The sequence below is a fragment of the Protomyctophum bolini genome, assembly GCF_963924005.1.
Source record: "Protomyctophum bolini genome assembly, chromosome: 2".
Classification (NCBI taxonomy): domain Eukaryota; kingdom Metazoa; phylum Chordata; class Actinopteri; order Myctophiformes; family Myctophidae; genus Protomyctophum; species Protomyctophum bolini.
The window spans coordinates 8,253,816-8,269,305 of record NC_137863.1 but is presented as its reverse complement, the minus strand read 5'-3'; the positions used below and the strand labels follow the sequence as shown (position 1 = coordinate 8,269,305).

The window sequence follows — 15,490 nt, the reverse complement described above, 5'->3', positions numbered from 1 at the left end:
CAGAATGTTTAATGAAATACAATATTTAGTCTCGTCAAACATACCTTACATTATGTCTTACACTTCAAACATCAGTGGATTTTCCAACGATAGGGGTTTCAACCTGAAAGAGACATGAAACCATACTTGTAGTAACATGAAAAAGAACACACACACAAAAACAAAAATAAGCAATGAATCATGAGTGTGGTAAGATAAGGAAAATATTGATCATTTGAATGATTCATAATTATCATCCCACACCTTGCCACAGGGTGGGCCCTTGTTTTTGTATGCTGATTTCGATTTGGGCTTGGGTGCGACTGGAGGTGGTGTTTTCCCCGGGGTCTGGGTGGGGGTGTTTGGTGGTTTATGGATGTCTGGTGTGGCCTCGGTTTGAAGTGGTAGCACTGCTTCCGTCGTGGTGCTGGTGGAGGTGCAGACGGAGGAGGTGTCCTCTGTGTCTCCTGGGATAACGCCGTGGTAACTGTGGCCTGAACTGCTGAAACCACAGACACTCTCTCCAGAAGACTCTGAGCTGTCCACTGGCATAAAGAAGATGAACGAATTAATTATCAAAAACAGAAGTAAGTACTTTGTTTCGGATCATTAAAAAGGATTAAAATGTTTACAGAATGTAATAACAGTACAACATTCAGTCCAGTTATCGTGTTCAGTACAAAAGGCAAACGGATGCCAAAGGATACCACTATAAAACATCTGAACTGTACAAAATGATTGATTATAGATTATATTCCTGTTGAATTGTAGTGTAGAAAACTAAACTCATCTTTTATTACTCATTCATTTCGGGCGTATCCACAGACAGACGACTGTGCTGTAGGTAGTGTCATAGTATTCTTGCTTCATAGTAAAAATCCCCTGGATTTTTGGTGGCTCAGTAATTCTGTCTTTACTCAAGATAATATACTGTACTACTTGTAAGCACATAAGAATACTATTGGGAATTAGACCCTCTCCCTCGTTAAAGGCCAGTCCACACCAACTACTACTTGCAACCATTCTCCCTATAATGGCAGTTGCAAGGAGCTGCATTGGTGTGGACTGGAGTGTGTACTGGCCTTAAAGGAGAATTCCATACTAAAAGGCTTTCTTACCTTTCTTTGTAGTTGTTACGTCCCCATCAAAGAGGAACAGGTGTTATTTTGTGCAAAAGCTCCTTATTGGCTATTTCCCCTACCATAAGCCCTAAATGAATTGCATTGAATTGAATGGGATGTATGGGGTGTTAATTCGCTTATTTCCATCGCTCAAAATTATAATTTCTTTGTATATTATCCTCTCTTCATAATGTAAATAATAACCCAAGCGGCACACTTTACTACTTATTTCAATGGAAATAAGCAAATTAGCACAACACCCCATTCAATTCAATGCAATTCATTTAGGGCTTATATGGTAGGGGAAATAGCCAATAAGGAGCTTTTGCACAAAATAACACCTGGACCTCTTTGATGGGGACGTAACAACTACAAAGAAAGGTAAGAAAGCCTTTTAGTATGGAATTATCCTTTAACATTTAGAGACTCTTGAGAAAGGCACGTCGACTGCTGCCGTGCATCTGCTCAGTGGTGACGTGGTGTGGTAAAAAGTACAAGACCTGTTGTGGGTGCAATAGGCTGTTTCCAGGGGTGGAAAATATCCAACTAATATCTCAGGGCGTTTGTGAATGGTAGTGCCAGAAGACCACTTACTCAGTAAATTCTGACTCTCATTGTCATGGTCCAGGTCATCCTCCTCCAGTACTCCAGGTACAGCTCCTGCTGACACTCTCCGCTTTGGCCCACAAAAGTACCCCATGGGCATGGGGGACCCCATGGGCATGGGGGACAGGGTCCCTCTTCCAGAGGAGGAAGAGGAATGGCTGCCTGCAGATGAAGATGAGGTGCTCCCTGAGCCAATGGAATTTGGTCGCATAACAGGGAGTCCTCCTGGCATCAGCGATTTATTCTCTGAACAGACCAAATCAAGATGCATTAGATGGAGTTGGATGAGCAGCTAATTGATTTTTTCACATGGGACTAATGGTAAAAAAAGGATATACAAGAGAGAGAAATCTCAATAATGGCGTATCATGCGCCAGAGGCTACAATTCCAGGAATCGGAGATTAATTGAAAACAAAGTACAGCACAATGGTGTTGAGGAATATAGAACAGATTTTCAGTCTTTCAGTCTTCAGAAGGAATTTACACATCCAAAGTTGTTTTGATTAATTTAAAATGACTGTGTATACGCTAGACTAGAGGGACTCAATTCATAACTGCAATTGATTTAATAAATAGTGTGTTTGTATTTTTCAATGTTTTCAATATGTTTACTGCTAACCATATTGTCCATGATCTCTCTTGTAAATCTCGATGGGACTAAATAAAATATTTCTTTTAAATTGGCACCTTACCTCTCCCCATGAGTACATAGTTGATGGCTCTGTCATTAATAGCTGCATCGCTTGGCTGGATGTCCGTGAAGGGTTTATTTCCAATACCCAGGAACACTCTCTCTTGCATGCGCACCTCTGGATGAAATGAGTTATGTATGAGTTATAATTATAATAATAATAATAATAAGGGTAAAAAAATATATATATATAATATTACAACATGCAATTTATATAGCGTTTTCCTAAATAAAATAAATAAATAAGTCGCATGCACATGTGTGCAGAAGAAATTACACAATGGCTTTGCTGTGCTGTATGTCGATTGGATGAGCAGTTCTCCATCTCCACTCTCCAGAACCATTCTGCTCAGAGGCATGTGTTCCAAATAGGTACTGCACTACTATAAGATATTCTAAAATACAGAGTATGCACTCTGTTCTTATGGTGAGAAATTACAAAATGGTTGTGGTCTGCTGTCAACGATCGGGGTTGGTATAACATAACATAACACACATAACATAACATAATAAACCCAGTTTGGAACATAATGGAAACTTTAGTAGATCACATTGTTTCTATACATTTTATTCCACAAATTTAGCAGAGACAGCACATAGGGGTGTGAGTCGTGTGACAGTGCACACCTCTGTTCCGCGCAGCCTGCTCCCAGAGGATCCGTTCTAGGTCCTTGGTCCAGGCCTCCTTCACCTGGCGACTGTCGGCTTGTAGAACGTACGTGTCTTGGCTCTTCCTCCTGCGGAACCAGATCTCAAAACACAGGCCGCTGTCGCCACTGTTGTGGGTCATCCCTACATCTGATGTCTAAAAGACAATTCATAGAGAGTTTATAGCATGAGCATGACAGTAGCTTCAATCATGGTCGGTAGTCAAATAAAAATAAGAAGTGAAATATCCTTGCTACCGCGCACTTGGCCAACTCTATGGAGCACAGATGTGTTTTAGTGTTTCGGCACGTCTGCCTTCCACAGCGTTACACAGTAATGTTACAGTTACACTAGTAATGCTGAGCTAAACCGACATCAGAAAACATGTCCATTCTGTTTGGTAGACTGCTGCTGCGGATCTTCATCATTATTAAAGAAACTCCTAAACTTCTTCAGAGAGTGCAGATGTTTCTTCCTTTTACGGATATTATCAAGAATCTGCACCCAGTTTATTCAAGACTATACCTCAAGAAAGACTGTCCTCTGAGTTGAGTGCGCCTTTCCCCTGAAGTGAGTTGCATGAATTAACACAGGAATGACTCTCATAGCATATCCATAGACCAGGTGTTTAGCCGGCTATTACCACTTTACAACCACAACCAATGAGACAAAACAAGACGGACACAACAACCGTAATGAGAATGAATTCAGGAAAAGACTGTATACATAAGACATGCAGAATAGGAAGGTCATTATTTTTGAAAATATATTTGTCTCATCAGCAATAACTGCTCAAAAATGGTGAAGAAAGGGATCTTGGAAAGACACATGGGACAAATCACAAATCATCATCAAGATCTGTACTGCTGACTGTGAACTGAAAAGAAAGAAGGAACTGAAATCGCATATCGTAGCCTACATTAAATTGGATCAGTATTTCAAAAGTCCCATTTTTATTGTTTGAAGTGCATAATTGGCACATTTGTTTTTATAATTGACCATGCCATTATATTAAACTATTTATTGATTGATTGATTGATTGATTGATTGATTGATTGCCTGGATTGCCTTGACATAACAGGATCTAAAGGTGCAGAGGAGGGCACTTGCCTGGAATGACTTGTACGGGATGAGGAGTGTGTGGAAATCTGAGATGGGAGATGACCTCAAGAGGTGGCTACAGTAGACAACGAATATCAATGGACACTCACAGTACAGCCAGAAACGGCCCTGGATGGTGTCTACACAAGAATGCTACGAATGACACTTAATGTCACGTGGCGAGTCCCATGGCTAATTTGCACCCTCGCATTGCAATTGACTTTATTCTATATTTCCATCATTCAAAATATAAGTAGCCGCAAAATAAATATGTGTGTACCTTGAATGACTGTTTGTAGATGTATGTTTCATTCCCCACATCTGTCTTCTTGGTCTTGCTGAAGAGGATGAGTTCCTGGAAGAGGAATATGTGCCGGAAACACTTTTTCTTCCTGAATGACACCAGGAACTCATCCTGGCGAATCAGCTGCCCCTGCTCCTTCAGGTTGACCTATAGGACAGAGAACACTATACTATAACAAACATAAACAGCACCTACACACCAGGCAGCCATTATTATGCACACAGTATGTAATATCATCAGCTGAGTAAGTTAACATTCCTCCAGTTCATAACCAAGCGGCAGTTTATCTTCTCATTGCTGACCCTGTGCCCATAATTCAATTCTGCTATGTGATTATCTTTGCTTCACTGAAAACGTACACATTCTTCTACGAATCTTGCTATAGGCATTCAAAGATATTTGATAAATGTTTAAGTGTCCAGCCCCGGAGGGAGGAGGTGGGGGGGATAGCGTGTACCTCCACATGCGTTACGCCCCCCTAGTGAGACCTGTCACTGTCGGGTGGAAAGAAGATGTTGGCTTGACGGCCCGGGTATCGGAGGAGACCTGAGGCTTTCTTCACCCTCCCAATGACTGATTGTGGGGGTTAGCAGAGATGGAGTACTTGTAGAGACTGAGGCTGGGGAATTGGGAATTGGCTATACTAAATTGGGACTTGAAGGGAAGAAAATGTTTTTGTTTTTGTTTTATCTTGAAGGGGCATGCTTTGCACAATGACATTTTTCATTATGTCTGCCCAAGATCTCTGTGATTCATACAGTACGTTTGTTTACCGCTGTCACTGGTACTAAATTCTGATATTTAATTTTAATTTTTTCTATGAATCTGTGACCTGACACCCATACTGTTACAAAACGAAAATAAAAAGGATTTTGAAAAGAAAGAAGTGTCCAGCCCCTTACATCACAGTTGTGGATATCATCCATTGCCAGTAGATTGTTGCCATGTCGGAGCTGGAAGTTGACGACTTCCAGAGCCGCCTGGACCTCAGCCATCTCCTTGGTCTGCCCAGGACCACATTCCCTCACCATGTCCTGGAGCAGCAGGCTGTACTTACTGATCCGCTGTACTGGCTTCAGCAAGTACGACCACAGGTCCATTTTATTCCCCAGCTGTAACTGCTTTTCCTGGGGAGGCAGAGTTGGGTTTTAGTGCGGTTGTTGAAAAACCCAAAATGTCATAGATGAGTAAAGATTAAGTTTAACCACATGAACCATGTAGCATCCCTATTCTGGGTCGATCATTATATGCTAAAAGATGTACATGTTCACAACATGTTGACAAACTGTGAGATTGTAGATCATCAATTGTCGGTGGCGCTATTCTGTGAGGAGCCAAAACATGAGGGACCTAGTATAGAGCCATGGGGGACTCCAGTCAATTAAGTAAGTATTGTGTATAGGGTTTAAGTATTTAAACCCATGGACTGTGCTGCCAGTCAAAAAAGATGTTAGAAAACATTTGAAATTGACAGGTCTCTGGACAGGTTATACCATTGAGGTTTAACTAAACTTTAGTTACAAAAGGAACAGAAAATGGAACAAAAACTGAATATCATTTGAGGCTCTTGAGCTTAATTATTAATCCATCACTTGTCAACAAGAACTGCTTTTTAAGCTAACAAATCAATTTGTCAGCAATTGGCCCCATCGGAGAGAGTATAAATTTGGCATGACAGCTCTATTGCTGTTACGCTACTTTTTTTCTTTCTTCTATTTCATGACAAATCAACATGCATGTTTCATAAAGGAAGGCGGTGCAGTGGAAGGACATGTGGAAGAACATACCAGCGAAGGGGTTGAAGGTCGGAGCTTACCTTGAAGAAGCCTTGTCCGTGATTGATGAGCAGACGGTCAGACTGGGGTTTGTTTTTGCTGTACAGAGCATACAGCGCAAAGCTCTCTCTCTAGGGTAGTGGAAATATAGAAAAGATTAGACAATTTACATAATGTCATTGGTGTATCAGTTACTTTGCTACTGTGCTTGAACAGACACCACAGAACAGTTTGGTTCCACCAGTGACCCAAGAAATAGGTTTAGAGATATTACCACACCATCACTTTTTTTGAATGAATCCTGTGCAGATGAAGTATATTATAACATAACATAACATCTTTTTGGGAAACCCAATATTGCTACAAAAGAAAACAAGAGTTTTTCCTCCTAGTTTGTAAAATAAAAAAATGCTTTTGTGACTGAAGGAGTTTACTGTAGAGTCAGCTAACAGCTGCATCTTATTTCCATGTTTCATATTTCTAAATGATAGTTTAAGGCTACCGGGAAGAGAATGACTAGCAGGAACAGGTCTTTCTCAGCTGTTCCGCCTTATTGCGGTTTTCATTTAGAACTGGAAACCATCAATCACTGCTTGATTCATGACATCGGTTATGAAGAACATTGTGCAAATATTACAAGTGCGAAATTCTGGTTACTTTGTGTGATGAAAAGGGAAGTTGTACTATACAACGTAGTTTCGGGAGAAGAGACCTCCTTCCGCTTGACCTTAACCACAACCACTCCTCCCTCATTATTCAGAGACGACCAGCCGCTCATTCCGAGTATAGAGCAAAGATGACCGTCAGCTCCAGAGACTACGCCCCCACCCTGAGTCTCGCCCTACCTTGGGTTCCTCACTCCACTCCATGCATTCATCTCATTCTGTTTCAATAAACTGTTAATCTTGAGCGAAGGTGTGGTCTCTTACTAAGTGAAACATAAAGTATATCAGTGTTTGGGATGAGAAGAATTATTAGGCTAATAATATTATAAGGGACCCACATGTCGCAGGAAGCAGCGGCCCACTCGGAATGGATCTTTCACACAGCCCTCCAACTCCTTCAGGAAATGATGTCGATGGAAGTCATGGAGCTTCTCTAAATTGCCGAAGATGCTCCCCCTCTGGCCCCTGAGGTCCTGAGGAACGTCAGGCCTCTCCAGCTCAGGGAAGTATTGCTCTCGAACATATCCCAGTGCCCTCACATACTCCCTCTCTGTTGACACCAGCTCTTCCATGATCTTCTTCAACTTCCTGTTTCAAACCCCAAGGAAATAAAAACAAGAATCAAGAGCAATCAAGAAGGGTTGTTTGTCACTAGTACCATACAGCCTGGTACAAGCAGCGAAGAGCAAAGTCCAAAACCAATTTAGTCACTTATGTGCAATAGCATTTCACCCTTTGACATTATAAAGTCGTCGTTTAGGTAAATTACTGTATGTCTGATTTGTGTTGAAATCTGGGTCTAATACAGACTGCATCATCATTGTCATTTTTGGTCTTTTGATAAATGTGGAAATGAGTCATCATTACTTACAAAACATTGATGGCATCTTGTTCCATCTGCTTGTGGCTGCTTAATGATGCCTCTTGAGCACCAGGGCTCTGGGTGGGCACAGAAGATCCCTTGAGACCACATTCTTCTGCATTACTTTCCTTATTTGACTCACAGGACGAGTGACCTGAGCAGTAGCTGTCATGACGGGAAATGGGATAATTCTGGCTGGTTTGTTGACTCGCTACCAGCGGGTGTGACCAAATCTCACAGTGGTTATGTCTTGTACTCAAAGGGGAGAAGCCAAAAATGGCCATCAGGCGCGTGCTGGTACATGCCCCTTCACTAAGGCGCCGTCCCAAGGCATGGCACAATGGAAGCTCCTCACCACCCCTGCTGACCGAGTCCACCCTGCTCAGATCTGTCTCACTGTGGTGTTCCCTGAGCCTCCATTTTGTTTCCATGCGATCTTTGTCATTTTCAATCACTTGCTCATCTATCGCTGGCGTTTTAGGTAAGCGTGGCGTTTTAGCTACACTCGTCTCTTTCAAGTCAGGTTTCAAATGGAGGTTCAAAGATGGAATAACCCCCCTCTCCTCCAGCCCCCCCTCTGAATGATTGAGCGTGTTTTTCAGACAGACTGAATCCTGGGCCAAAGAGAGACCAGCCTCCCCCTCTTCCCTCCATTCTTCATCCCTCTCCAACGCTTTTCTTTTCCCCTGAGAGGCTGCAGCTGCGGCCTGCTGCTGGTTCTGGATCTGGCTCTTATCTAGGGCTTTCTTCTGCTGCTGCTGCCACTCCTCCAGACACTGCCTGGCTCTCTGGCACTGGGCCCAGGCTGCATTCCACACCCTCATCCCCGCCGAGGCCCCCGATCCTCCACAGCAGACCTTAGCTTTCACTGCCTGGAAGTGTGAGGCGGAGAACTCGCCACCCAGTCTCTCCTCATACATCTTGAGTGTACTTTGACTGGCCTTCACAGGGTAACACCCCATCTCTACCTGCTCCAGATAATGACTGCATTCCTTGGCTAGGGCAGATGCCTGGAGAAAGGGAGGAACAGGAAGAAAAGTGAAATCATTTAATTATTTTTCATCTATCCTTTTCTGAACGAGAGATTTGTGGCTTTTAACAAGAACACTTTGTTTTGACCAAAAACAGTGGCATAATATGGATGTGAAAAGGTCAGGAGGCTGTCCACCAAATCATTTATTTCCAGCCGAAAACATGCTTGCCTAAAAGTTAAAACGCTTCCAAATTCTCCGGCAAGCAGATAAAAAATGGCACAACGTGCAGCGCAGAATAGACGCTTAGTGCTTCATCATGCTGCTCTTGTTTTTAAAAAACATGGCACTCCAATTGTAATTAACAATTGAAAACGTATGCTGAAAAAATGCCTCGGTGGCAAGAGATAGGATTCAGCTTTTAGGTTATAGCTAAGCTACAATGTGAAAAATGTAATATGGAAAGACAGAATGTAAGTTCAGGGAATAAAAAAGGAAGGAGAGATTTAAAACAGAAGTGCCTTGAAAAAGCACAGAGTTGTGTTCTGATGCGACCTTGGGTTTATTCACCAACCTGTTCACAGAAACGGTAGAAATGCATTCTATCTAGTTCTTTGTGTTTCTGTTCTGCCCGCATCAGAAATTCCTCCATGTTGGATTTGAAAGTGCTGACCACGATCTGAAAAACATCTGTTTCGGGGGTGGATTCATGGGCTCCCATGATGTTCTCAATGTCAGCCACTAGGGTCAAAGCGTGCTGTTTTCTCTCCTGCAACAATGAATTACACAACAGTGAAGCCACACCTGCATTTCACCTCAGCAGATAATCAAGGATCTTGACTATAATGGATATGTTTTTTATTATATATTTGCATGCAAATTAGGGTGCCATAATTTAGATTCGTTCAAGTGTGAAGAAGGGAAAGAAAATGGGTTGTGTTGGCAGCAGACTCGGCACTTTAATGTAATGAGAAAAGTTTGCTGTCAATTCAATCGTTATCGCAACTTCTTTAAATTCAGGGTTGACTTATGTGTACACAGTAAATGCTCAGTGTTCATTTATCCATTTGTAACTCAGAGACGGCACTAATGTAATGGTTAGATTTCATTTTGTACACTCTCAGATTTAATTTAAAGTTATTTAAATAATTGAAAGAATACAACTTTATTTGAAGTATGGTATGTTATTATAACCTGCAGTGGTTGGAGGTGGTCTCTGGTCTCCCTGACTCTGTTGTCAGGTAGGACACCTACTGGTTGACAATTAACCTACTGGTGTTTAGACCCGAGGTAGATTCTACAAATGTCTTCTAAATCAGTAGTTCTAACACTTTCAAGATTTTAAAGAAATGTACGAGATGTACGAGCTAGTACATCTGCTTATTTTTGTATAGCCAATGCTAAAATCTTAAATCACACACAGATGCTTTCCCAGTTTTAATGGGTTAATAATGCCTCTCAAGGACTCCCGCTGGCCAAATGGTCCAGGTGCATGCCACATATAGGCTCTGGCCTGACAGTGTGTCGCGTGTTCGAGTCCCGTTCATGACGATCTTTGCTGCATGTCTCTCCCCTTCTCTCTCTCTATCTTTCTTCACTTGATACTATTAATAAAGGCAGAAAAGCCAAAAAAAAAGTGAGTGGTACTGTACTGTACTGTACTGTACTGTACTGTACTGTACTGTACTGTACTGTACTGTACTGTACTGTACTGTACTCTACAAACCCTCCTCCCTGACCTGTGTGTTAGGCTGTGCAACAGTGACACTTGGTGGTGAGCAAACGCTATTTTTGTGCTCGGACACAGGGACAGACCCAGGGACACAGCCACACATATAGCTGTCTATAGGAGTGGTTGCACCATTGGATTGATAACACTGAGGATTTTATACTGTGTACAAAATAAGCCATATACAGTAGTACAGTAAAGAAACCTTTGATTGATTGATCTGTTACCTTAGCCTGTGTGAGAAAGCAGTCAAAGTGCAGCAAGGCCTTCTCAGTGGACGCCAGGGAATCATTATCGCTTACATTCGAGTCCTTCAGTATCTGCTCTCCCTCCACACTGAACCATGTTCCCACCTGCAAGGTACACAGACACAGAGTTATGAATGCTTACCATACTACTTTGTTTTATCCTTGCGTCATCATGTTCCTTCTCCTTAAGTATCTACAGTGTAGAATCTAGATAGATGCTTGGTACTGTACACAATAGGCTATTCAGTGTTCATTTTTAAGACAATTCTAAAAATGTCAAGTTTTGTGAAAAACCTATGTTGCTATAATATCAGTGAATGTTTTGGGCCTCATGCACTTTTAAATGCTGATAATGATCTCCTTGCCCAATACAGTCCAATCATACCAAAGGGAAGAACTATGGTACCGTGTTGATTTGGCCCTCCATCTCCCTGAGCTTGTAGAGGAAATCAAGGCACTGCAGAGACTCATTGGAGCGCATCACCAGGGTATGAAGCTTCTCCTCCACCTGGTTATACAGAACGGTCATGGACTCCAGAGCATCTCTGAAGGAATAGAGGGAAATAACATTAACAAACATTAAGAACAGTATGTAACACTCTGCTTGTAGTGCATGGGGAGGCTATTTATAAACATAAGCGTGTATAATGTGTATATAGATATAAAATGAAATGTATGCATTGCATAATGTAAAGTGAAACACAGACATTGTTATTAAAATGTTCATAATCTTTAGTTTTTGCTAATTTGTTTTTGTACATCATTATCATGTTTGCATTATGATACCTGCCTGCTAATGTGTAGCAGGGTATTACAATGGTCTTGTCTGAAATTCTTTACTAGGAGTAACCCCTTGAGATATACCATCTCGTTTTCAAGGGGGTCTGTCTTAGCAATGTTTAGTCTGAGAACGAATTTTTTTTTCGGTACACTTTCACTTCAGTTTAATTTAGCTTACAGTAAATGGACACATTTCCTAATAAGGGTGACTCAACCATGCAGTCAGTCTGGTACACATTCACTTTCAGTAAATTAAATGACAACACTGATGTGTCATCATTAATTACATCATCACCAGGTCATTAGTGCACTGTTTCTCAACTAGTGGTCGATAAAAAAATATCTTCAATTTCTTACATTGCTAAATGCATGGTCAGGGACCACATGGAATACCTTCATGGACCATCAGTGATGCAGACCACCTTTTGAAAACCCATTCTAGGGCTGTCCCCATTCTAATATACCTTTTTCAAGCGCGTTATCCAAGTGAATAACCCAATACTCATTAAAAAGTTATTCATAGATTAACTAAAGGCTCTTTACTGGTGGGATTGTTTTCTTTTTTTTTTATATAACTTTATTTATAAGATTTTCAATTGATTCACTTAACTTTTGATTAGAAAAGGCCAAGGTCATGAAATTCAAAATCAAGAGTTGGATTTTCATGGAATTCTGTGGCAGTGGTTCTGAAATGTTTTTAATTTCAAGGGCCCTTAATTGGTTTTTCATTAGGCCACAAACACTCATAACTCATAACTCATGACTGTGCAAATTGACCCATTTGTCAATTTGCACAGGCATGTTTTCATATGCCTACTGATTGATCATGTATGTTCCTAGTATGTTACTAGGCTGCCCCAAAGAGTTCATAAAATGATGGTTCAAATGTTAAGGTCACAATCTAGTGACAGAATATGTCGGTGGTGGCTGGGTTTGCACCAAAAGAGATATTTTTCTTTATTTTGGGGCAAAAACATGAAGGTCACAATCCAGGTCAGGATCAAAAGGAAAATTGCTCATAACATAACATAGCAATAGAGAGATGCACTAGTCTGTAGAACGAGATATGTTGGTGCTTGCAGAGTTTGAGCACCAGGGTGCATTTATGTATGCTTATGATGTTTGATGCAATCTCATGAAATAATAAGTAGGCCTATAAAACACAGCCAAAGGCAACATTACGGAGCCCCAGAGTGGCATCATATACTTGTTATACTGTGAAGATAATAAAAAATAATGGTGTCATGTCAGATTGGGAAGATTAAATTAATTCCACTCAGTGACGGGACTTGTCAACACCTTGAATCATAATTCACTTGTGTTTTGTAGGCATAATTATGTCAGTATCACAGAGTCAGAAGAAGAAAGTCTTTATGCACACCTACAGGTGTAGGTGCGTCGGATAACAGTATCTAGTAACTACAGTATACTCTGTGATAACAGTATCACAGCGTCAAAATAATGTTTAAATATTATTTTCATGGTAACAACACCTGTAGTCCTCTGACTGTGGAAAACGAAACTCCTCTTTCTTCATTCGGGCCAGTATAGCCCCACCCTCTCTCTGCAGGGTGACCAATCGGGTGTCCTCCAGAACCTCCTTCATTAATGTCCTCTGATCCAAGATGCATAGCTGCACATCCTGTAGAAATCACACAATGTATGAAAAATCCTGACCCTAAACAAAGACAAAAGCCGATCTGTAGCAGCCTAATTAAATTCAGCCAAGTGGTGGCTTGTGAATTACCTGGGTAGAGTCCATTTGTTTGCTGCCATCCACTTTCTTAATAGCCCTCTGGAGCAGACTGTCTGCCCCTTGCAGGTCAGCCATGAAAGAAAGCAGTCTCTGAAATAAATGGAATGCATGACACAAAGGAGGTGAACTCAACAAATGGCTGTATATTTTAAGAGAATCATGGGCATGGTGGTGGAAATGAGCTAAAACACTCATTGGCGCTCTCTGGTGCCTATTGGAAGAACTACAGGCAGTGATAAGAAAAACTGGGTTACAAAATCGTGGGATAAAAAATAATAATAATAAAAATAAGTAGGTTCCAGGCACCCATTTCATCTCCAGTTTTTAATAAACTGTATTAAATAAATGGTATTGCTTAATATTGATTTCACGTATATGAATGCTTTTACAATCTACCCTCTCCAGTTACAGTGTAGGCTGCTGTTGACCCATGGCAAAAGACGTCTTAATCCACCGCAAGAATGGTCAGAGTGAGAGAACGGGATTAATGAAGTTTTGTGTGAATCAACAACATACAGTATAACTAATTTACTATGCAAAAAAATAATAAACTTAAATTAATCTACTCCCACTAATTAAATTGTAGGTCAGTGCTTTTTAGCATAACAAATAAGCTAATCCATCATGTAGAATTATGAATTTTCCATTTTTTTTCACCCAACCCCGCCCACAACCAAGAGTGCATGCTAAAGCTCATCCTGGGATTAAAGACAACAGTGGTAATTAATCTTAAAAGCGCGTGGGGGTACAGAGTCCTCCTCCTCAGTGGGTGACCTGTGTTTGAACAGCTGTGTCCACCAACTCCCTGACTGCAAGGTTAATGAGTCTGAGTGTGGGAACAATAGATATTTTGCTGTAAAGAACATCCTATACCAAGAAAACTGAAAATTAGATATTTAGTCAATCTACCACATGCAGCCACAGGAGCCCTAACAATATTAAGAAGTTAATCGCTATACTTCATCAATGTCATGTCCTAGTATGAGCGAATAGGAGAAGGGGATCAACATCACGTAATTCTTTCATTTTTTGTTTGACTCCGCAAAAACTCAGATGTGTGTAGAATATAATTTGGCTGTCCCGTTTTCATTACAATACTTACTACAACAATACTACAATACTTCACCATGTTGCACTATGATGAAAAAAAACAAAAAACATACAATGTGTAAATTCCCTAATGTAATTCCAATAGTAAGCTGTGTTGTTTTCACCCCATGAAGGAATGGCGGATTCAGCCAGGCCCAGAAATAGCCGCATGTGTCTCAAAGAATAGCAAAGAGACAAACTAAAACAATGATCGTAGATCGTTGTGGGCTTGCACATGACATTTTAGATTGTTTCTTTTTTTTAACCAGTTTTCACTGTTTGCCTTTGACATCCAACATATCCCGTACCTGGTGGAACTGCAGCCAGTCAGCATGGCTATAAGTGAAGGTCCCACCCAGGTCAGAGGTTAAATGTGGGACCTCCACCATTTTGTTGAGGGCTTTCATAGAGGTCACCACATCCATCTAATGGACACAGAAATAGACGATGTCAGGACAGTTATTATAGTCTCACTAAATTGACAATGCACAGGAGAGGCAGTGTTGCAGGCTGTGTTTGTGACCTGTAAGCCGGGCTGTCTTTCAGGTCGTGGACACGTGTCCTTTTCAACCAGCATCAGGATGCTGTGGACAGCATGGAGGGCCTGCTCCTATAACAGACATTCAATCAATCAATGACAAACCATGACATGATTTAATATCCTCATAAACAGGACAGTTCATTATAATAAAACATTCAAGTTCAACTGAGGATTCATTGACATAATGTAATAGACGGCCGCATGGGGAAACAATCATCTCTTTCACACCTAGAGCATGCTTAGTAAATCAGATCATGGTCAAAATAGGCTACATTTCTACTTTTATAAAGATGGAAATATCTCCCCCTAGTGTTTTTTGTTTAAATATTTTTTTTATTTCACTAGAAATGTAAAAGCCTGAACAAACTTGCCCTGATGAATCATGTTGCATTTACAGTAAACGCCTGATTTGTTTCACCCGAAACCAGACCCTTGCTGACTAATCATCTGTGCACCGAAATTCCTATCTGTAAATCTAAATTGACGGCTTGATGGCACTGTGCTTTATGCTCAATCTCTCTCTGTCTCTCTCTCTCTGTCTCTCTCTCTGTCTCTCTCTCTCTCTCTCTCTCTCTCTCTGTCTCTCTCTGTGTGTGTGTGTGTGTGTGTGTGTGTGTGTGTGT

General features: G+C 41.1%; 1 protein-coding gene across 3 annotated transcripts in view; it reads right to left on the bottom strand.

Annotated features, from left to right (window-relative positions):
- quob (quattro b) overlaps window positions 1-15,490 on the bottom strand; it is a 36,930-nt gene that overhangs the window by 1,958 nt on the left and 19,482 nt on the right. For 2 of the 3 annotated variants that reach the window (XR_013966101.1, XM_080793063.1), the window contains exons 7-23: window positions 14,850-14,936; window positions 14,635-14,751; window positions 13,229-13,327; window positions 12,975-13,123; window positions 11,108-11,246; window positions 10,681-10,806; window positions 9,299-9,493; window positions 7,763-8,763; window positions 7,230-7,479; window positions 6,268-6,357; window positions 5,354-5,578; window positions 4,428-4,598; window positions 3,026-3,203; window positions 2,400-2,516; window positions 1,695-1,952; window positions 244-524; window positions 45-103 (exon numbers count right to left, since the gene is read on the bottom strand). Coding sequence is in view for 2 of the 3 variants with exons in the window: in XM_080793063.1 (XP_080649189.1) it covers window positions 65-103; window positions 244-524; window positions 1,695-1,952; window positions 2,400-2,516; window positions 3,026-3,203; window positions 4,428-4,598; window positions 5,354-5,578; window positions 6,268-6,357; window positions 7,230-7,479; window positions 7,763-8,763; window positions 9,299-9,493; window positions 10,681-10,806; window positions 11,108-11,246; window positions 12,975-13,123; window positions 13,229-13,327; window positions 14,635-14,751; window positions 14,850-14,936 (3,522 nt within the window). In the remaining variant the exon portion in view is untranslated. The remainder of the gene's footprint in view (window positions 1-44; window positions 104-243; window positions 525-1,694; window positions 1,953-2,399; window positions 2,517-3,025; window positions 3,204-4,427; window positions 4,599-5,353; window positions 5,579-6,267; window positions 6,358-7,229; window positions 7,480-7,762; window positions 8,764-9,298; window positions 9,494-10,680; window positions 10,807-11,107; window positions 11,247-12,974; window positions 13,124-13,228; window positions 13,328-14,634; window positions 14,752-14,849; window positions 14,937-15,490) is intronic. The other variant, XM_080793064.1, reaches the window with a different exon arrangement.